General features: G+C 44.8%; 1 protein-coding gene across 1 annotated transcript; it reads left to right on the forward strand.

Annotated features, from left to right (window-relative positions):
- The first annotated feature begins 875 nt into the window (after positions 1 to 875).
- LOC128418560 (IgGFc-binding protein-like) lies at positions 876 to 18,675 on the forward strand. Its single transcript, XM_053398339.1, has 11 exons — positions 876 to 1,349; positions 3,430 to 3,483; positions 5,544 to 6,782; positions 8,247 to 8,860; positions 9,551 to 10,112; positions 11,353 to 11,948; positions 12,631 to 13,201; positions 13,930 to 14,129; positions 14,374 to 14,754; positions 15,729 to 16,015; positions 18,397 to 18,675. The coding sequence occupies exons 2-10, from the start codon at positions 3,432 to 3,434 to the stop codon at positions 16,008 to 16,010; spliced, it is 4,497 nt and encodes a 1,498-aa protein (XP_053254314.1). The 5' UTR covers positions 876 to 1,349; positions 3,430 to 3,431; the 3' UTR covers positions 16,011 to 16,015; positions 18,397 to 18,675.
- The last annotated feature ends 1,826 nt before the right edge of the window (positions 18,676 to 20,501 follow it).

Consider the following 20,501-nt stretch of genomic DNA (forward strand, 5'->3'; position numbering starts at 1 on the left):
TGGCATTGTTTAGTTTCCTGTTTTGCACATGGAAGTGTGCAGGTTGACTACACACACACACACACACACACAGAGAGAGAGAGAGAGGGGGGGGGGTGGCCCTTATAAGAGGGTGGTGCTGAGGTCTAAACCACTGAGCCTCTTGGGCTTGCTGACCAGAAGGTCAGCGGTTCGAATCCCCATGATGGGGTGAGCTCCCATTGCTCAGTCCCTGCTCCTGCCAACCTGGCAGTTCAAAAGCACGTCAAAGTGCAAGTAGATAAATAGGTACCGCTCCAGCAGGAAGGTAAACGGCGTTTCCGTGCGCTGCTCTGGTTTGCTAGAAGCGGCTTAGTCATGCTGGCCACATGACCCGGAAGCTGTACACTGGCTCCCTCAGCCAATAAAGCGAGATGAGCGCCGCAACCCCAGAGTTGGCCACGACTGGACCTAATGGTCAGGAGTCCCTTTACCTTTAAACATACACAAGATCAGTTTTGGCCCCTGAAGATGTGTTTTGTGAGATGTTGGCCACCATGGTGAATGGTTTAGAATCTGCAACCACAGAAGACCTTGTTGTTGTTGTCATCGAATATATACCCTATGATATGCAGTGGCACTCTGGTTAAGAACTTAATTCGTTCCAGAGGTCCGTTCTTAACCTGAAACTGTTCTTAACCTGGAGGACCACTTTAGCTAATTGGGCCTCCTGCTGCCACCGTGCGATTTTTGTTCTCATCCTGAAGTAAAGTTCTTAACCCGAGGTACTATTTTTGGGTTAGCAGAGTCTGTAACCTGATGCGCATGTAACTCAAGGTACCCCTGTATTGTATTGGGATAAGCTTTCCAAGAGGTTGGCTGTTTAAATTAAAACTGAGCAGCTTATCTCTTGACAGGCTGCTGGCTCCTGGTACCCTTCTTCTGGAACAGAAGTGACTTCTTGAAGCTGGAATCACGCAGGGCCTGCATGTGTTTAGGTCAGACGGATGAGGTGGATGGAGGAGCAGAGAGGCGGTTCTTCAAGATCTTACAGTCAGGTGGAATCTGGAGGACTTCAGTCTTTCAAAACTCTCAAGCTGTTCTTGACAGTTGCATAAATCAATCAGAGGAGCCAGAAATACAGATTTATATAGTGGTAGCTCACCGTCTCTCGCTTGGCTCCTTTGGGAGGGAGAGTGGGGGAGAAAATCAAACAAAACAAACAGATAAAATAACTGCAGCTGCCTTCCTGGCACAGACAGAGCTTTCAGACCAGTTCTGTGGAATTTCACTTTTTGAGCCCTTCTCTCTATATAAAGGGGAACAGCAGCAGAGAAAGAGTTTTCCTCTCTCCTACCGCAAGCCAAGTTAGCATTGCTGAAAAGTGGAAGGTAAGAGGCTGCTTTGGATTCAGAGTGTTTTTATTGTGATCATTTTCCTCCATTTCTCCCCTATTATTCCTCTAAGGAGCTCAGGTGCCTTATTCTTCTCCATCGTCCCATTTTATCCTCACAGCAATCCTGTGGGTTTGGCAGAGTGAGTCTATGTAGGGGTGGATGAATCTGTCAATTTTGGTTTCTCTCAGTTTTCTGGTCTTCTCTTCTCCACATTTCTGCATCAGTGTGCAATTTCAGTTTATTTTTTTTAAGTTCCCATGAAAATTCGGCAGCATTTCAGTGCAATTTTTTATATGCCGTTTTGCATGCAGTTTCCCCATATATAATGCATTTTTGCATGTTATTTTCACTAATATATGCAATTTAATGCACAATTTCCCCTAACATATGCATTTTTTTATTACACTTTGCTTGGTTGGAGAACTTCAATGCAAAATTCAGAGGTACAAATTTCAACAGGGAGCTGTGATTTGATTATTTAGGGGAAGTGCAAATTAGGCAGGTTCACATCAAAAATAGGGCTGTACACTGGATTTGGCAGAAGTCTGAAGTCTGAAGCTTGAACTGAATCAGGCCAATTTGGTGAGATCTGTACTTTGGTCACATCAAACAGCCCCCTTGGCTGAGCCTCCCAGAGTGATTTGAGGCTGTCAAGGGTCAAGGCATTGGGCAGGAAGAAGGAAGTTTGGCTGTGCATGCCTGTTCAGTCAAAATGATTCTGTCTAGTCTTGCCCCAGTGAACAACTTCGTCACTGAATTCTGCACCAGCTGTTTTGACTAATAAATTTGCATCTGCCTTTAGTATGTCAACATAATAGAGCCTCTGCATGTTGTAAGGGGTCATTATGTACATAGAATTCCCCATTTTTTAGTTTGATTCTGTCTAGTATCTCTCTCTTTTGGAGTAGGAGTGGGTTAAGTCTCCAAGTAGATCTCTGTTTTGTTTCTAGTTGGTAGTGCAGGGTAGCGTCTAGTGTACTGGGGCCAGAGATTACTATTGGTTCCATTGAAACCTGCTTAATATTTGCAGTAAGATCCAATGAACTTATTAAATAACCAGTTCTATTATATGAGCTATTACGGTTTGAAAAGAAAGAAAAAGAATCCTCTAGTGGATTTAGCAAGGTTCAAAAGACATTCTGAATTACCTGGATTGTATACAGAGGAGCGCCTTAATTTCTCCCTCCAATCTAGTTTCCAATCTAGTGGCCAGTTCAAGTCTCCATCTGATAACAATTTGCCTTCCTAAAAGTCTTTTAAGGTATTTAACTGTCCTGAGCACACCCAGCTCTAGGAAGACAAATGGCTGGTAGTTAAATTCTTTAATTCTTTATCGACAAAGCATGAACTTACAGTAGCTCCTGATGTGCACTAAGCGCGCGCACACACACACAATGAACCACAAACACTTCTGGTACCTAAGTAGCTGTCGCACCTCCCTGGGCTTATGCTCTGAGCTGAAGTAATGGAGCAACAATTGGCCACTCCTACACTTACACTTAAGTGCCCTTGCCTGACCACCACCCACTTTTTAATAGAACCTCAAGCTACGCCAACTACAGCCAGCTGCAAAAGACAGACTGTCAGAATTAAAAGAACAGGGTGCTTACTGTATAAGCACATTATGAACCTAGGGATTTGTTTTCAGTACCTGAACTGAACCGAGCTCACAGTCCTTTCTGGTGGAAGTCCCCTCCTGGCTATCTTTCTTCATTTCAGCAGCCCAATTTAGGGATGGGTGGGAAATTATTTTGTTGTTGCTGTTAAGCAATCAGAAGACAGGAGCCCCTTGCCCTTCCGCTGCAAATCAGGCAGAGATCTACCTTTTTCGGTCCACTGCTGCTATATGGGCCTTTGGAGTTCTTGCAAGAAACAAAGTCCTTTTTCATCACTGCACCTCCATGCTGGGAAAAGCTGCTGCTGTTGATTTTTGTTATAGGTGCAGTGCCTACTTCAGCTCAAAGGTTATGTTTCTTCGAAAATCTCCATCATTACGACCATAGCTTTCTGAATCGAGAAGACCCCAGTCCTGAAATCATGTTTAATATTTATTCCAAAATTCCTTGTTTTGCAGCCATGGCGATGCTGAGGCTCCTTACCCTTCTGGCTGGTTTGATGCTCCTGAGCGGTGAGTAACTGGGATCAGATCCCTTTTCCTCTTCAGGTTATACATGCAATTATCAGTATGCATTGTTAGGCAGCACAGCGATGAGGAACCTGATCACGCTCCACATATTTACTAGACTACAACTCCCATCATCTCTCACCATTCACCATGCTGGCTGAGGCTGATGGGAATAGGAGTCCAGTAACATCTAGAGGGGGGCACAGGTTGCCTAGACCTAATGGCCAAATTACACCCCACATTAAATACAGTATTACACATTAACTCAGAAAAAAGCAAGCTATGACCTTCACTGCAATTAGTAAAAACAGATGCACCATAATGAGAATCAAAATATTTTGTAGAAAGAAGCAGTTTTATCGAGACGCCTCCCTCCCTACATCACCCTTATCTCTGCTGAACAGAATGCATTTGTTTAATCACTACCAGAATTCCGCAAATATTGTGAAATCTATTCTTCCACTGAAAACCTTTGAACAGTTTCCCAGCACTGAGTAATCCGCTGCAGCCGCTGGATGTACCTGAATCTGGCCACAACTTAAGCACATACAGCAGTGGCCTGTTTTCTTTACTTCACTTCCCATAAGCATTCCACAGTGATTTAACAATACAGTGGTACCTCAGGTTACATACGCTTCAGGTTACAGACTCCACTAACCCAGAAATAGTGCTTCAGGTTAAGTACTTTGCTTCAGGATAAGAACAGAAATCGTGCTCTGGTGGCGCAGCAGCAGCAGGAGGCCCCATTAGCTAAAGTGGCGCTTCAGGTTAAGTACAGTTTCAGGTTAAGTATGGAGCTCCAGAACGAATTAAGTACTTAACCTGAGGTACACTGTAAAGCTTCTTAGATTAGAAAGAAGCTGCGTATGGAGTGTTTTTCTGCACGCCTGAGATTCCTCCACACAGAGCACACAGCTGATTGCAACACTCTGCTATACGTCCAGAGCAGAGCTGAGGCGCAGCTGAAGTGTGTCAGACTTTCAATTCCACATCATGCACTTTTTTTAGAGGAAGAAATCACGAGGACACAATCTAGTCCGTCAATTCCCAGCCACCCCCCTTTTTTTTGCAAAAGGGGTGACCGACAATAGTACAAAAGCAATTAAAATATATATGCATTCCTCGCTTCAGCTGCTGGGTGTTTTCTCTCTCTCTCTTTTCTATAGCTTAGGAAACTGCACATAGAGCACTCATATTGCTCCTGCTTCTTTCTCATGTGCTGATGATGCACATACAGAACATTCATATCCAGATTGGGGATGCATTTATTTCTTAATCTGCACCCTATTTTTTAAAAAGACAAGCAACAACAACAATGCAATTTATAGCCTGCCTTTCACCAGCAGGTTCCAGGACAGGTTGCAAGAATCTAAAATTCAACATTAAAACAAACCAGGAACAGGCGAGTGCAACCAAGGGAAACAGAGATGTTTTTCCACATGCATTGGCTGCAAGAATGATTTCTCACAAATAGCAGGTTTCTTTTCCCTCCCCCCACCCTCTGCCCACATCAGTTGATGGGGAGGTGAGAAAGAATCACTTTTCCAGTCCCATGCTGGGCATTTTCCAAAGCACTGAGCATAGGGTTGGCAATGCCCCTTTCACTGCACTCCCCATGCGCATGGGCACTTCAGAACCCTGCGCAAGGGATTTTGACAGATGGGCAGGACCACTCACCTGCCAATGCTGATGTCATAATGACGTCATATGATTGGCATGTGGGTTTTCTCCGAATCCAAAGAATAGACTGAAAGAAAACCAAGCAGAACCAGGGAGGTTTTGCTGCAAAGCAGAATGTGGTGTCGTGGAGCAGATAGTAGGTCAAATGTTTTGGGCTTAAACCAAAGGTGGGGAGCCTGTTTCTTTTCAAATGCTGTTGGGCTCAAATTCCCATCCAAACCCAGACAGCATGTCTAATGGTCAGGGGCGATGGGAATTGCAGTCCAACAGCACCCCTGATATATAATAAGTTTTCTTCTCATCTGATTTCTTTTTTGCTTTGATATTTCATTGCTATCGTTTGCCAAAATCACTTTGTATATTTTATGTCCTAACCGCTTCAGGTCACGCTAGCGCAAGGTACTATGGGAAAAAATTTGTCACGGCCTTCATGCAAAATTTTGAGACGAGCCGAGCCTCCGAATCAAACTTTCAGCTGCTCCTCACTGGCCACCACAACCTGACTGAAGTAACTGTGTCAGTGAGTCGATCGGCCTTCCGGAAAAGTTATTCAGTTGCAGAAGGTGAAATGGTGCCTGTTCAGATCCCAGTGACTGCAGAGATGAAAGGCAGCACCACATTTGATCAGTCTGTTCTGATTCAGGCTGACAAGGACATTTCTGCTGTCTTACTGTACCGGAAGTTGTATTCCGTGGCAAGCACAGCTCTGTATCCATCCCATGAGCTTGGCACAACCTATTATGTCGTAACCCCGTCAAGTACCAGACCGCCCATCTACTTAAAAGAATTCGCAGTCATCGCTTCACAGTCTCCTGCCACAGTTCGTATTTACCTAAAAGGGAATGTGATCTTTGGTGGGACATCATACGTCGCGGGGACAAGAATCACAGTTTATCTCCGGGCATTCCAGGTTGCCCAGCTGCAAAGCTCAAATGATTTGTCGGGCACCAAGATCGAATCGTCAACACCCGTGGCCGTCTTGAGTGGGCATGTCTGTGTGGTGCAAAATTACCAGTGTGACCATGTTGTTGAGCAGCTGCTGCCGGTCTCCAGCTGGGGCAGCACCTTTGTCGTCCCCCCAGTGTTTTTCCAGACCAATAATGACATTGTGTATGTGGTGGCTTCCCAGGACACTCATGTTGACTATCAGCTGGGAGCACAGAAAGGCTCTCAAGACATGGTGGCTGGTGAAGTTAGGCAGTTTGAGATCCAGTTCCCTAATGCCTTTTACATCTCTGCTAATGCTGGGATCCAGGTCCTCTTCTTCTTCACTGGCCTCAAGTCGGGAAACACAGGCTATGACCCATTCCTCATCAACATCCCAGCCATAACAGCTTATGGCCTATCCTACCATGTTGATGGGATAAAGAATTTTGAGAACTATGTCGTTATCATAGCAAAAAGCTCTGAAACCCAGAGGATTACCCGAGATGAGACCGCTATCACAGGTGTTCAATGGAGAATGATTCCCAGCTCACCTTATTCATGGGCTGTATACAACTTGGGCCCCAGGCATCAGTCCATCTCTGTAGCACATCCTCAAACTCCTTTTGGCGTCTTGGTCTTTGGTGGCCGAAACTATGAAGGCTATGGCTTTGCTCCACCACCTTTTGTCTTATCAGGTAATTTAAGTTTCATGTTGGGTTTACATCCTATGTAGATGTATTGGGGTTGGTGGGGAACCAGTTTGCAAGGATAATTTCTCCAGGAGATCCTTAAACTGTATTTGCCACCCATCCAGTATAAGTTCCTTTTACAGATATCTCCTGTGCTATGGCCAATCATCTCTTTGCACAACACAGCCAATCATAAAGCATCACTATAGACAGGTCCCTTCCACATCTATCTCCATGCAGGGGTGAATGTGTATATTTGCGTCTCCTCCAGAAAAGCTCATCATAATCTGGCACTTCTTTCTTCTTGATTGCCTAACCGTAACATTGCAAATTTGTTTGTGTATTTAGAATAGTTTTTCTAAAATTTTACTTTTTAGGAAAAACTTGTCACATAGCAAATGTAGCATAAGGTAATTTAAAACATCATACTTAAAAAAACACCCCGAAATACATTAGAATTAGAAACAATAATCTGTCATAAAATCACAATTATCAACAGAATAAAAGCAGTAGCAGCTGCAAGCCAATAACCTGCTTAAAATCACTCCATAAAAGTGATATGTACCTCTAGGGCCCACTGAAAAATTTGTAGAGATCTCACTTGGAAGCAAATTCCACTGATGTGTGGCCATCACCAAGAAGACCCTGACACATATGCCTAGCAATTTTATTTCTGTCACAGGTGGGCACACAAATGAGTCCTCTGATACAGATGTATCAAAGCATACGTGACTCTCCAAAGTTCTTGGGATGGGAGTGTTTACAATAAGATTGCTTTTCCGTGATTTTATTTATTTGATGCATTTATATTCCACTTAATTCTTGGTATTTTGAAGCAGTATACGTAACAGCAACCATACTTAAAACGAAACCATAAAAGAATAGCAAATTATCAGAAGGGCCTGTGGGTAGCCATGTTGGCCTGACGTCCCATTTGGTGGTCCAATCACTTAATTCCAGGTCAGTTGACAATAAAACAACTCATTCCCTCCTTAAGTGCACTTATCTCAGGAAGCAGGTGCCTCTGGGGTCTAAACCACTGAGCCTCTTGGGCTTGCCGATCAGAAGGTTGGCGGTTCAAATCCCCACAATGGGATGAGCTCCTGTTGCTCTGTCCCAGCTCCTGCCAACCTAGTAGTTTGAAAGCACGCCAAAAAAGTGCAAGTAGATAAATAGGTACCGCTCCAGTGGAAAGGTAAATGGCGTTTCCGTGCGCTCTGGTTTCCGTCACGGTGTCTCGTTGCACCAGATGTGGTTCAGTCATGCTGGCCACATGACCCGGACAAACTCCGGCTCCCTTGGCCTGAAAGCTAGATGAGCGCCGGAACTCCATAGTCGCCTTTGACTGGACTTAACCATCCAGGGGTCGCTTACCTATTCCCTTTACTTATCTCAGTTAGCAAAGACATCTTGATAGACCTACAGGCCCGAGAAATGAATTGAATGGGTTTTAATCCTTGTTTCATTCAGATTCTGAACTGGCCCCAATATCCTGCCCTGAGAACAGCCACTACGAGTCCTGCGGAAATGCCTGCCCAGCCACCTGTTCTGACCGAACTGCTCCTGAAACGTGTGATGACACCTGTGTGCCGATCTGCCAGTGCGATGAGGGCTACATCCTCAGTGATGAAACATGCATCCCAGTGGAGAATTGCAACTGTACTCATAATGGCAAGATCTATGGTCCGGGAGAGGAATTTTGGACTGATGAAAGCTGCAGTAGTCGCTGCAAATGTAACCCCAGATTAGGGAGGGCTGTGTGCCTGCAGGATTCCTGTAAGGCCAGAGAGAGATGTGCCCTAGTTAATGGGAACTGGGACTGTCATACCATCAGCTATTCCACCTGCATAGGAACTGGAGACCCTCACTACACCACCTTTGATGGAAAGAGATTTGACTTCATGGGAACCTGCATTTATCAAATGGCCGGAGTCTGCTCCAAGGACCCCACTCTCACCCCGTTTTTGGTCACGGTGGAGAACAACAACCGAGGCAGCAAGGCGGTGTCCTTCACCAAAGTGGTGACACTAGAGGTTTATGGCATGACCATCAGCCTGAGCCAAGAACATCCACAGAAGATTAAGGTATATATGCTAGGCGACAAGAGGATATTGGGGGAACTGTTAATTACATACTTTGCTGTGAGAGGACCAGCTGGTACAAGGGTAGGGAGTCATTCATTCATTACCAATCATTCTCCTCCCTCCACCCTTGCAGACTCATTTCCATGGCAATAGTTTAGGGATGGGAGCTGAAGAATTACTCTGTGCTGAGTGGCTGCTATGTTATATCTCATACACATGCAATACTGGATGTCACTCAGCTCCTATCTAAAAGTGTCTCTGCAGCCAACTACACAGGGCCAAGAGGGGAAGAGGATGAGTGAGCAGGACTTTGCAGCTGCAATGCAGCTGAGTGGCTGAAATGGCAATGCTGTCTGGGCTGTAGGCAGGATAGCTACCACCCCTGGCATCTGGTGCAGAGCCTGACCCGAGGGGAGCACAGTAGAGGATTTAGGAAGAGATGGCCATGTCTGCCTAAAAGCTAGTGGAACATGGAGGCTCTACCTTCATACAATAGATTTCTGTTTTAACTGTCCATAGGAGAAATGTGTCCCCTTGTCCCCATAATTTTAGCCCTCTCATCTGGCAACTAATCTCTTTCACCAGCTTCAAAACCCTGTATAACACATTTCTACATATGTTCATCAGTTAATCACCATCCTTTTCTGATTTAACCGAAAATCCCTGGATGGTCACTTCCATGTTTTCCAGGTGAATGGAGTCTTTGTGGACCTGCCCTTCTCCTATGAAAATAGACTAAAGGTCTACATCAGTGGAGTCCATGGCTTCATCAAAACAGACTTTGATCTGAGAGTCAGCTTTGACTGGTACAGTTATGCCAGGGTCATTATTCCCAGCACTTACGCCAATGCTGTGTGCGGACTGTGTGGCAATGCCAACCAGGACCCCAGTGATGACTTTGCTATGAAGGATGGAGCTCAGACAACAGATGAAATCCAGTTTGCAGACAGCTGGAAGTTGAAGGAGGTCCCAGGATGCTCTGCAGAATGCATTGACTGCCCAGTATGCAGTGAGGCAGAGAAGCAGACCTACAAGGGGGACCAGTTCTGTGGGATCCTCAAGAGAAGGGATGGGCCGTTCAGGCAGTGCCACGAGACCATTGACCCAACACCTTACTTCGATGATTGTGTTTTCGACACCTGCCAATACAAGGGTCATCATAACACTCTCTGCAGTGCCATCAGTGCCTATGTGACAGCTTGCCAAGCTCTGGGCATTGAGGTTGGGAAATGGAGATCAGACTCTTTCTGCAGTAAGTATTACTTCCTGAATCTCAGTTTTATTTTTGCTCCAGAAATGAGTGTGGAAATCCTCTGTGCAGATATTCTGCACAGACAGAATGCATGGATTTCAGGGCATTTCAAGGGATCCAGACGACACCAGAAATTGGGCAAGCAGAATCATGCCGTTGCTCCTTCTACGTGGGGAGCTTTCTTCAAGTGGCTACTGTGAGAGCGGGGTAAAATTAATGGCTTGTCTAGCTCCCTAAGCTCTTGGAAAAGGACCGTAGCTCCACAGTAGAGCTTGTCCTTTATATAGAGAAGATCCCAGGTTCAATTCCCAGCATCTCCAGGTACCACTGGGGGAGAACCGTGCTTGAAATCCTAGAGTATTTTTGCCAGTCCGGGTAGACACTGCAGAGCTAGATGGATCAGTGGACTGGCTCATAGGAATGTAAGAAGAGCATGATGGAACCAGCCAATGGCCCATCCAGTCCAGCTTCCTGTTTTTGCAGTCATGCACCTATGGGACACTCTAAAGTAGGACTTGAATGCAATAGCATCTCCCCACTTGTGATTCCCGGCAATGTACACTGTCTCTGTGTCAGGGACTGGGCAGAGGAGAAATGGTGGAGACTACCACCCCCCCCAATCTCCCAGAACCCAGCAAGCCTTGAAAGTAGGAGAGCAAAGAGCTCAAAGACAGAGGGCATGTAGCAGCACCCATAGAAGTGACAAATGAGGAAGTGGGAGAGGTGGGGGGAGGGGGGAGATTCACTCAGGACAACAGCATTATCCAAGCGGCTGGGCTTTATAGCAGCTCTGTGTAATAGTGAAATAAAAAAGGACGGTAAGATACCTTTCCTTTCCGTTATACCTTCCTGAGCAGCCTGCTGGGAGCCGCTGACAGTATCCCAACACTCTGACAGTAGAGGTACAATAGAGCCACAGTGCTTAGTAGCCATGGCTTGGCAGATACGAGGCAGTTTGTATTACAGTCATACCTCGGGTTGAAGTAGCTTCAGGTTGAGCATTTCCAGGTTGCGCTCTGCGGTGACCCGGAAGTAACAGTGTGTGTTACTTCTGGGTTTTGCCGCTCGCGCATGCGCAGATGCTCAAAATGATGTCACGTGCATACACGGATTGCGTTCGCTTCAGGATGCGAACAGGGCTCTGGAACGGATCCTGTTCGCATCCAGAGGTACCACTGTATATTACAATGGTCAGGGGGAAAGAAAATAACACACCTCTCTACTCATTCTCTCCTTCCAGGCTTTTCCTGTCCACACAATTCCCACTATGAACTCTGTGGAAATGCCTGCTCTGATACATGTGGGAGCGTCTCCTCCCCAATAATGTGTGATGCTGCATGTACCGAAGGGTGTGCCTGTGATCCTGGATTCGTGCTCAGTGGAAATCAGTGCGTCCATCTTGCAGAGTGTGGCTGTGTGCACCAGGGCAGATACTACAAAAAGGGACAGGAGTTTTATCCCAGTAGCTCCTGCCAGGAGAAGTGCCGCTGCCTGGACAATGGAGCCACCAAGTGTCAGCAGTTCTCCTGTGGAGCGCATGAGGAGTGCAGGGTGGAGGACGGCATCCAAGGCTGTCACCCTGCAGGATATGGTACAGCTATAGCACTTGGTGACCCCCTTTATATTTCCTTTGATGGACAAAGCTTTCGCTTCCATGGCTCCTGCACTTACACTTTTGTCAAAGTCTGCAGCACAGACCCTCGGCTACAGAATTTCTCCATTTTGGTGGAGAACGAGAAGCTTGGAAATGGACACCTTGCTCAGATAAGGAAGGTTGTGGTCTCTGTTCATCAGCACACTATTGTCCTTGAAAGGGGAAGGAAATGGATAGCTATGGTATGTATGGGCCACTCATATCAGATTATTATTACTATTTGAAATAAAAGGGATGCGGATGGTGCTGAGGTCTAAACCACTGAGCCTCTTGGCTTGCTGATCGGAAGGTCAGCGGTTTGAATCCCTGCCATAGGGTGAGCTCCCTTTGCTCTGTCCCAGCTCCTGCCAACCTAGCAGTTCAAAAGTATACCAGTGCAAGTAGATAAATAGGCACCGCTCTGTCAGGAAGGTAAACAGTGTTTCTGTGTGCTCTGGTTTCCGTCACGGTGTCCCGTTGTGCCGAAGTGGTTTAGTCATGCTGGCCACATGACCCAGAAAGCTGTCTGTGGACAAACGCTGGCTCCCTTGGCCTGAAAGCGAAATGAACGCAACACCCCATTGTCGCCTTTGGCTGCACTCAACCGTCCAGGGGTCCTTTACCTTTTACCTATTATTTCAAATGAATAACATGTCCTTCTTATGCAAAGAGAGTCCAGGGCAGCTTGCAGTCATAAAATTACAGGAAAACCATTTGGTATAATAATTAAATTGCTTTTAAATAATGATGACATTTCTTTAGATCACTGGAATGAAAAACAGCATGTGCAAAAGGAGATGTGTGTCTTTTGTATATGTGTGTGCTTGAGAATTTGTGTGTGCTCAGAGCTGACCCTCATAAATATGCCTCTTTCTGCTGATGCAGGTGGATGAAGAATTCTGCACTTTGCCAGTGAATAGAGACGAGGGGAAACTCTGGATCACTCAGGAGGGGATCAGTATAATTCTTCAGGCGTCCTTTGGCCTCACAGTTCTTTATGATACCTCTTCCTATGTCCGTGTGTCTGTCCCCAGCACCTACCAGGGACACATGTGTGGTTTGGGTGGCAATTTCAATGGCGACGAGAGGGACGATTTCATGCTGCCTAGTGGGGAATCTGCACAAACGGTGGATGAGTTTGGGGCCTCCTGGCAGGTCCCTCTGGATGGTGCCATCTGCTCCAATGGCTGTGGTGAGGAATGCCCCACTTTTGATACAGTCCAGACAGCACCGTATGAGAGTGACGACTCCTGTGGAATGATCACGTCTGAGACAGGGCCATTCAAAGACTGCTCCTCATTAGTAAGCCCCTCAGATTACCTTGAGCAATGCCTGTATGACTTGACTGCGGCCAAAGGGGAGGAGGAGTATCTCTGCCGAAGCCTTCAAGCCTATGCAGCTGCGTGCCAGTCTGCTGGAGTCAAGATTGGAGCCTGGAGAACAAAGTCCTTCTGTCGTAAGTTGGATGAAAAGGTTTCTTCATCTCTGCCTTTTCGGTAGTGAGTCTCTCCAATACCCAAAGTAATATGAGCCTTTGATTGAGCTATGTTGGTTTCAGTGCTATGAGTTTACTTGTCTTTCTCTCCCACGTATCTTTCTATCCATGGAGAGGACACAAAATAGACGAGTATATTAAAACCCGATGTGAGGAATGTTCAGTTCTCAAGATGTTGCTGCACTACACCTCCCACCATCCCCGTGCATTGGCCATCCTTTCTGTGTCTGATGGGCATTGTAGTGGAGCGACATCTGGAGAAGGTTCCCCATCCCTGATAAGAAGCAACAAAGGAGAAAGGAAAAGTGAGAAACAGAGCTTTGAGTTTTGGAAGTCTAGAGACATCTTGAAGGGAATGCGTACCTCACTGGGTATCTGATGAGGGCAGTGGATTTCCAGCTTTTTACAAAGACTTTGCTGTCTCTGACTTCACCTATGCTTGACGTGCGTATTTGTAAAGAAACCCAACTATTATTTAAAAGCCATAAGTCTTTGGTGACCTCTCCTCCAAAGGAAACCTGCTGTTCCTGGAACTTCTCATAACTTGGTGAAGTGGTGTGTGCATGTATAACAACACAATACAGAGAATAGAAAATAGCTGAAAAGAAAACCTGCTTCTTAAGAAGACTCTTTCCTATTTTATGTAATGAAGAATGTCTGGTAAACATGGCTTTGATTTGTCTTCTCAGCCCTCACCTGCCCAGCCAACAGCCACTATGAGACTTGCACTGGATCTTGCGATTTCACCTGTGCCAGCTTGTCCACTGTTGTGCAGTGCTCAAAGAACTGCTTTGAAGGCTGCCAGTGCAATGATGGCTATGTGTCTGATGGGGATGCATGTGTGCCTATGAACAAATGCGGCTGTGTGCATAATGGTCTGTACATTAAGGTAAGGCCAGCTTTGCTGGTGGAGCATCATGAACGTTAAATGAAAATGGTGTGCCTGTGGTACAAGCATTTGCTGTAGTTAGATCACTGTCTCTTTCTATTCCTACATGTAGATCTTGGAAGGACAGCAGGCTAATTTTCACAAATAAATAAAATAAGCAACAACAAAAAAGCAGTGTATTTGAACGTTCAGACTCTTTTCCAGCTCTCACAGCTATGTCCCTTTGTCTGGGATTTCCCTACAGGTTGGAGAGGATATCTTCTCAAGCAACTGCACGGAAAAAATAACTTGCAATGCCACAGGTCAACTTGTTTATGAGAAAACCAGATGCCAGGCTGAAGAGATATGCACGCTTAGAAATGGAGTGCGCAGCTGTGAAAGCAAGGAATACCAGTGCAAACTCACTCCAGGAGCCCGACTCTCTACCTTCGATGGTGCTTCGCGCAAGTACCTCTGCAGTGGGGTTTATGACATTGCCACCGTTTGTGATGAAAGTGTCCCCTACTGGTTCAGGGTGTCAGTGAGCATCGGAAAGGACAGCGACGATGTCTTGGTAGTTGGGAGAGCGGTCCATGTTTTCTTCCAGAATGCATCCATCACTCTTAAAAGGGACCACAGGACATGGGTAAGAGAAAGTCAGGAGGAACAGTGTGTTAAGATCTGAGAGCCATTAGTAAAGTATTGGGCTCGATTGCTGTCCCCTCCCGTTCCTGCACAGCCAGGAAGAGGAATAAACCTTGATTCAGTTGTATGTCCTGCTGTGCCTGGCCTCTCATTATGTACTAATTGGGGATCAATATATTTTTGCTTAAGAAAAAGATTCTTGGCAATTGCAAAACATGCCAATTTCAAACAATGGATGATGAAGCTGGCTTGTTTAATGAATCTCAATTCCTGGTGAAAATTGCAGGTGAATTTATTCCTTCTCCTGAATGAATGTGGGAGAAGAGGGTAACACTTCAACATGAGGCTTAAAAGATCTGAGCACAGTTTAGCATTACATGGGAACTGGTCCAGTGTGGGAGGAATCTCCTGATAGTTTATGCCAGGGCTGTAGATTCAGAACCGCCGAGAAACCCTCGTTTTTTAAAGAAGCATTTCTTCTTCTTTATTGTAATCAAGTGTTGTGCTTGCTTCTTCATCCAATGCATGGACTGATGGGGCACCAGCAGATTCTGTGCCTCAGAGTTGCCCTATGATTCTGTGGAAGGATCTCTATCATTGACATTTGCTCTTTTGCTCTGCAGCAGTGTTAAAGCGAATCAATGGAGAGAATTCATAATCATATAAGACTTTTGTTCTCAGAACTTTTCATCTCATTTCTCCAAGACCAACTTCTGTGGGAATTCAAAGGCAGCATCCATTGGCAGTTTCTCTTCATTGTATTCATTTAATATTACCTGAGCTAGAGCATGCAACTTCTGTTTATTCATAACAGGCTCCAGTGTTTTTTGACTTCCAGTTGCAAAGTTTGACAGCCTCTGGGGTGTTCCATCTGATAGCATGTGGGGTTGTCATGGATTTTGGTTCTCAGGCTGCTGCTGGCTTCTGGCATTCACTCGGCGCCAGATCTCATGTCCCCTTCTTTATGTGTTCCAGGTAAATGGACGCCTGGTAAGGCTGCCATACAGGATTTCCCAAGCCATATCTGTGAGCGAAACTCAGGACGGGATCCTAATTAACCAGGCCTCTCAGGTGCAGGTTCACCTTCGCTCTGATGGGGAGGTGACAGTGGGAGTCAAGAAGACCCTCGCAGGAAAGCTGTGTGCCCCATGCGGAAACTTCAATGGGAACAGCTCTGATGACTTGAAGCTGCCCAATGGGATGGTTGAGACAAACATTGCTGAGCTCCTACATGCCTGGGAGGCCAAAGACTTCTAATATTAGTAAGATCGCTGTGACTGTTTGTTGTTGTTGTTGTTGTTGTTGTTGTTGTTGTTGTTGTTGTTATTATTATTATTATTATTATTATTATTTAATTGATATGCCACTTAATGCCAAGATGGCTTCAAAGAGATTTGCCAAACTTAGGCTGGATCTGCACTGACCTGTTTAATGTTACAGTGGTACCTCGGGTTACATATGCTTCAGGTTACATACGCATCAGGTTACAGACTCCGCTCACCCACAAATAGCACCTCGGGTTAAGAACTTTGCTTCAGGATGAGAACAGAAATCGTGCTCTGGCAGTGCGGTGGCAGCGGGAGGCCCCATTAGCTACAGTGTGCTTCAAGTTAAGAACAGTTTCAGGTTAAGAACGGACCTCCGGAACGAATTAAGTACTTAACCCGAGGTACCATTGTATTAGAATGATTTTAGATATGTCGTTCTAAAACATCACAGGGCACACTTGTAAATTAAAGCATTTTTAACCCCTTTTTTTGGTCAAAACACTGTCTCCCTACTGCTGGTTGCCGGTTGCTCTGCAGTGCCTTCCGGTGTCGCATTTTAATAGCACATTATGAACATTAAAAGTAGGACATCACATGTCCATATACATCATCAAAACCCTTCCTTAATGTGAAAAACCACGAGTGTAGATCTGCCCATAAGAACCTACATTGTACTGCATCATTAAAATAAAGAATAATTAAAAATACACTGTAATTAAAACCTAAAAGAAAAAAAATCCCATTAAATATAAATGTCCATTTATCTTTAGATAAATGTGCTAATCATGGACATTTATAATTAACGGGATGTTTCTTTCTTTTTGGTTTTAATTACGGTGTAATTAATTATTCTTTATTTTAATGATGCATGATTAGCATATGCATACCCGCTAAGTGTCCAGGAAAAAACAGGACATCCCATTTGTTGTGGAAGATCGCAAAAGCCATTTTGGGTGCTGTGATCTCCCATGCTTTCATGTTGCGCTCTCATGCAGCATCCCAAAATGCGCTCTGGAAAAGCACTTTTTCCAGGGTGAGGTTGCGGCAAGGGTCAAGTGACTCACCTGGGAGCGTGTCCCGGAAGATGTGTGTCCTGGTTTTTGAAATGAAAAAAATGAACAGTATGCATATGCAGCGAGGCAAACACATTAAAACAACGCAGCAATTAAAGCAGGAGGCCCAGGCAAAGAGATCAAGGGAATGCCGGTGTAAACAGGTGTATTTTGAAAAGCTGGCAAAGTGCCAGTACAATTGGGTCTGTCGTATTTAAGCAGGGAGTTCATTCCACAATGCCAATGCAGCCAGTGAAACCCACCTCTTAGTCACCACAAGCTGATAATTACTGGGCTAGACAAGTTCCATTTGTTGATCTTAATTCCCTTAATGGGCAACAGAGGGGAAGGACTGAGCCACAATTACCTTTTGCCTTGTGCTTTCCAGGTACAGCTCTGTGCTTTAAAGCTCCAAGTCTGAGTGCGCTCTCTCTCTCTCTCTCTCTCTCTCTCTCTCTCTCTCTCTCTCGCCCCAGAACCTTTCCTGCTTTCACCCATCCATCATCTACTGGAGGAGGCTGTTTCATAGCCCAAGCCTAGTCATGTTTATTCAGAATGATTTCAGCTGGAGTTGCTTTCACATATGTATGTTTAGAGTGGCAGAGCTTGCACATCACAATACGTCTGAATTTCTGGCTTGTTGTGGTTTAGATCAAAAAGAGGATGTGGGTGCCCATGGCCCAGTCACTCCTGCTTTGCTTTTCCACTGGTGAGAATGGGGTAAACCAGCCAGAAAATCTGGGCTTCCTATTAACGTTCAAATCAGGGATTGTGGTTTGTTGCTCCCACACTTAGTAAGAGAATGGCAAGTCATGGTTTGTGTTTGGCTAGTGGTTGTGGCTTACTGGAGAACAACAAACGATGACAGATGAATTGGATGTTATAGGAAGTCAAAGTTTCCTGGTTTATTTATCCTGCTCAAGCCAGCAGAGGGTAAAGTTGGAGCAATTGGGCACCAGAACACCACTTGCTCACAATATACTATGATGTGTAATGTCTCTCCTGCATTGGTTTCTACAGCCACAATGTATTCCCCTGGGAGTGGGCCCAGCCAGTGCTCATTGGCCAGCTGGGCCTGACCCCTAGCAAATGTCCACAGGTTATTGGTTGGCAGCCCCATTTTAGCCCACCCAGCTGCCAGATTACTAGCCTGGCCCGTGGTCTGGTCCAAACACTGCCCACCTTCAAAGGTGTGCAGACATGTCAGCATAAAGACAACCTTTGCTTTTGGGCAGTATAAGCCAAAACAGTATAGGCAGTGTAAGCCAGTGTATAGGATCAAGCTGTAAGCCTTTTAAAATCTCCTTTCTTTGTGAACTCCAGAACCGCTGCATCCTGGAATGATTCCATGCGCATTTCCCACCCTCTTCTCTGACCTGGACCTATCTCCTGAGTCCAACACACGAAGCAGAGTGAAGGGACGCCATTTTGTTCAGTGTAATCACAGGAGCAGTGAAATTATTCTAAACCAGTAAACATCACATTCTTGCTCGCCTCAGCCCCCTGGATGCTGCTGTATGGAAAAGAAGATTATTAACGCTCCTGCAAACCGAAGAAGAAAATATCAGAAGCCATAAAGTTCTCAAACTGTGAACTTAACAGCCATCTTGTCCCAAGAGCATCATTTCTGGAACATTACGGCATTTCAAGGGCAATAGCAAATATCTGAATGCAATAAAGGGAAAAGTTAGCCTCCAAACAACAGAAGTAAAATTGTCTGGAGCTATTAGTAGCAGTGCAGAAAACTGCAAAGACTTTTAATGTTTTGTATTTTTTTAAAAAAATAATTGTTATTTGATTTTACAAATTCATTCACATCCAAAATCAAAAATAATGAAAATTAAACAAGATTCTTCTGAATCTCGGGACTTCCCCCCTCCCCTCCAGGGGTTCTTTGGTTAACTTTTTCAACTGCATACCATAAATCCTCCTAATTTTCAGGCTTCCATTGTATCCAAAGTCTATGTAACATTACAAAAGTCCTTTAAGACCTTCCAAAGAGTTCAAATGTTTACAGTGGTCTGTCAAATATAGTGTAAATTTCTCCCATTCTTTGTTGAAGTTTAGATCCTCCTGGTTTCTGATTTTCCCAGTCATTCTCGCCATCTCTGCATAGTCCAGTAGTTTAGTCTGCCAATCCACTCTGTAGGGAACTTGTCTTTTCAACTTTGGGGTCATCTTGGGGCCCCAAGGCCTTCAGCCGCTTTGCTCTGATTTTCCACAAAAATAACCCATGACAGCAAATTGCCTGCTAAATAATTACCACTGTTTGTAAATAGGCTGTATTTCCATTCAAAAAAACATTGCTAAAAACTTAATCATTTTTATTAACTGTATTTGCATACAAGAAACGACAGATAGATTTAAAAGGTGTTTTAGTTTCAGAAGATGCATGGACCTCAAAAGAGGTATTCCCTTCCATCTGGGAGAAGCAGGCAGACCTCTGCTGAGGCAATGCCTGCCACCCATAGATTTATTGGACTTAGATTAAAAATAATTAACATTTTAAACTCTTTTTTTTAATGGCATGATTAATTGGAGGCACATTCTTAATTCAACAAATGTGTTGTGAATACCTCCACATGTGGTCGGAGTGCCCCAAAATCCAACTCTTCCGGCCATCAATCAAGAAATATGCAAAATAACTAAGCAAGTATTAGAAATCACCCCAGAACTGGCCCTACTAAACATCCCACTCACATCACAAAGAGCTCATAACCCACCCACTCTCAGCACCCAGAAGCATCATATGCAGACACTGGAGAGACCTGTCAGGAGTAAGCATGGATCAATGGTATCACATAGTATGGGAAACAGCCTTATTAGAAAAACTAACCAACAAACTGAAACTGCCACAGGGACAAATAGACAAGACAACAACAAGAAACTGCCAACAGCATACAAATCAATCTGGCTAAACTGATCCAAACACACACACACACGAAAACAAATTTTACTACAGCCAATCAAAGACAACCAACCACACTCTAGGCCTAGGCCACCCTCAACCTCTCTCATCACCAAAGAAATACAACAAGCGAATAGTAAAGAGAATCCACACAAGTGACGCTGACACAAAACACCACACATACACTAAGTAGAATAGAAACATTGCCACCGACCCCACCCAACTCTCATTCCCCCTCCACCTCTTTCCCCCTTTTCTTCCTAATGTAACACTAATGTCTCACAGCAAATGAAACTGATCTGTAGAAAATGCAACTTGAAAAAAGAGACAAATGCACGTACTTTTGTAAACTAAGAAATCTTTAATAAAAATATATTAAAAACAAACAAACAAATATGTTGTGAAGTGTTGTGTAGATCCCAAATTGTTGTTTCGAATGCCAGTCCTATTCAGTACATGCCCATTGAAGTTAATGGACATGACTAACTTTTAGATCCTTTAATTCCAGTGGGTCTACTCC

This window comes from Podarcis raffonei, chromosome 8 (assembly GCF_027172205.1).
Source record: "Podarcis raffonei isolate rPodRaf1 chromosome 8, rPodRaf1.pri, whole genome shotgun sequence".
NCBI classification, from domain to species: Eukaryota; Metazoa; Chordata; class Lepidosauria; order Squamata; family Lacertidae; genus Podarcis; species Podarcis raffonei.

Bases quoted from the DNA above. Each gene is read 5' to 3' on its own strand.
- LOC128418560 (XM_053398339.1), top strand. From the start codon at position 3,432: ATGGCGATGCTGAGGCTCCTTACCCTTCTGGCTGGTTTGATGCTCCTG. The intron at 14,130-14,373 runs GTAAGGCCAGCT...ATTTCCCTACAG, and splicing joins ATAATGGTCTGTACATTAAG to GTTGGAGAGGATATCTTCTC. The intron at 14,755-15,728 runs GTAAGAGAAAGT...TATGTGTTCCAG, and splicing joins AAAGGGACCACAGGACATGG to GTAAATGGACGCCTGGTAAG.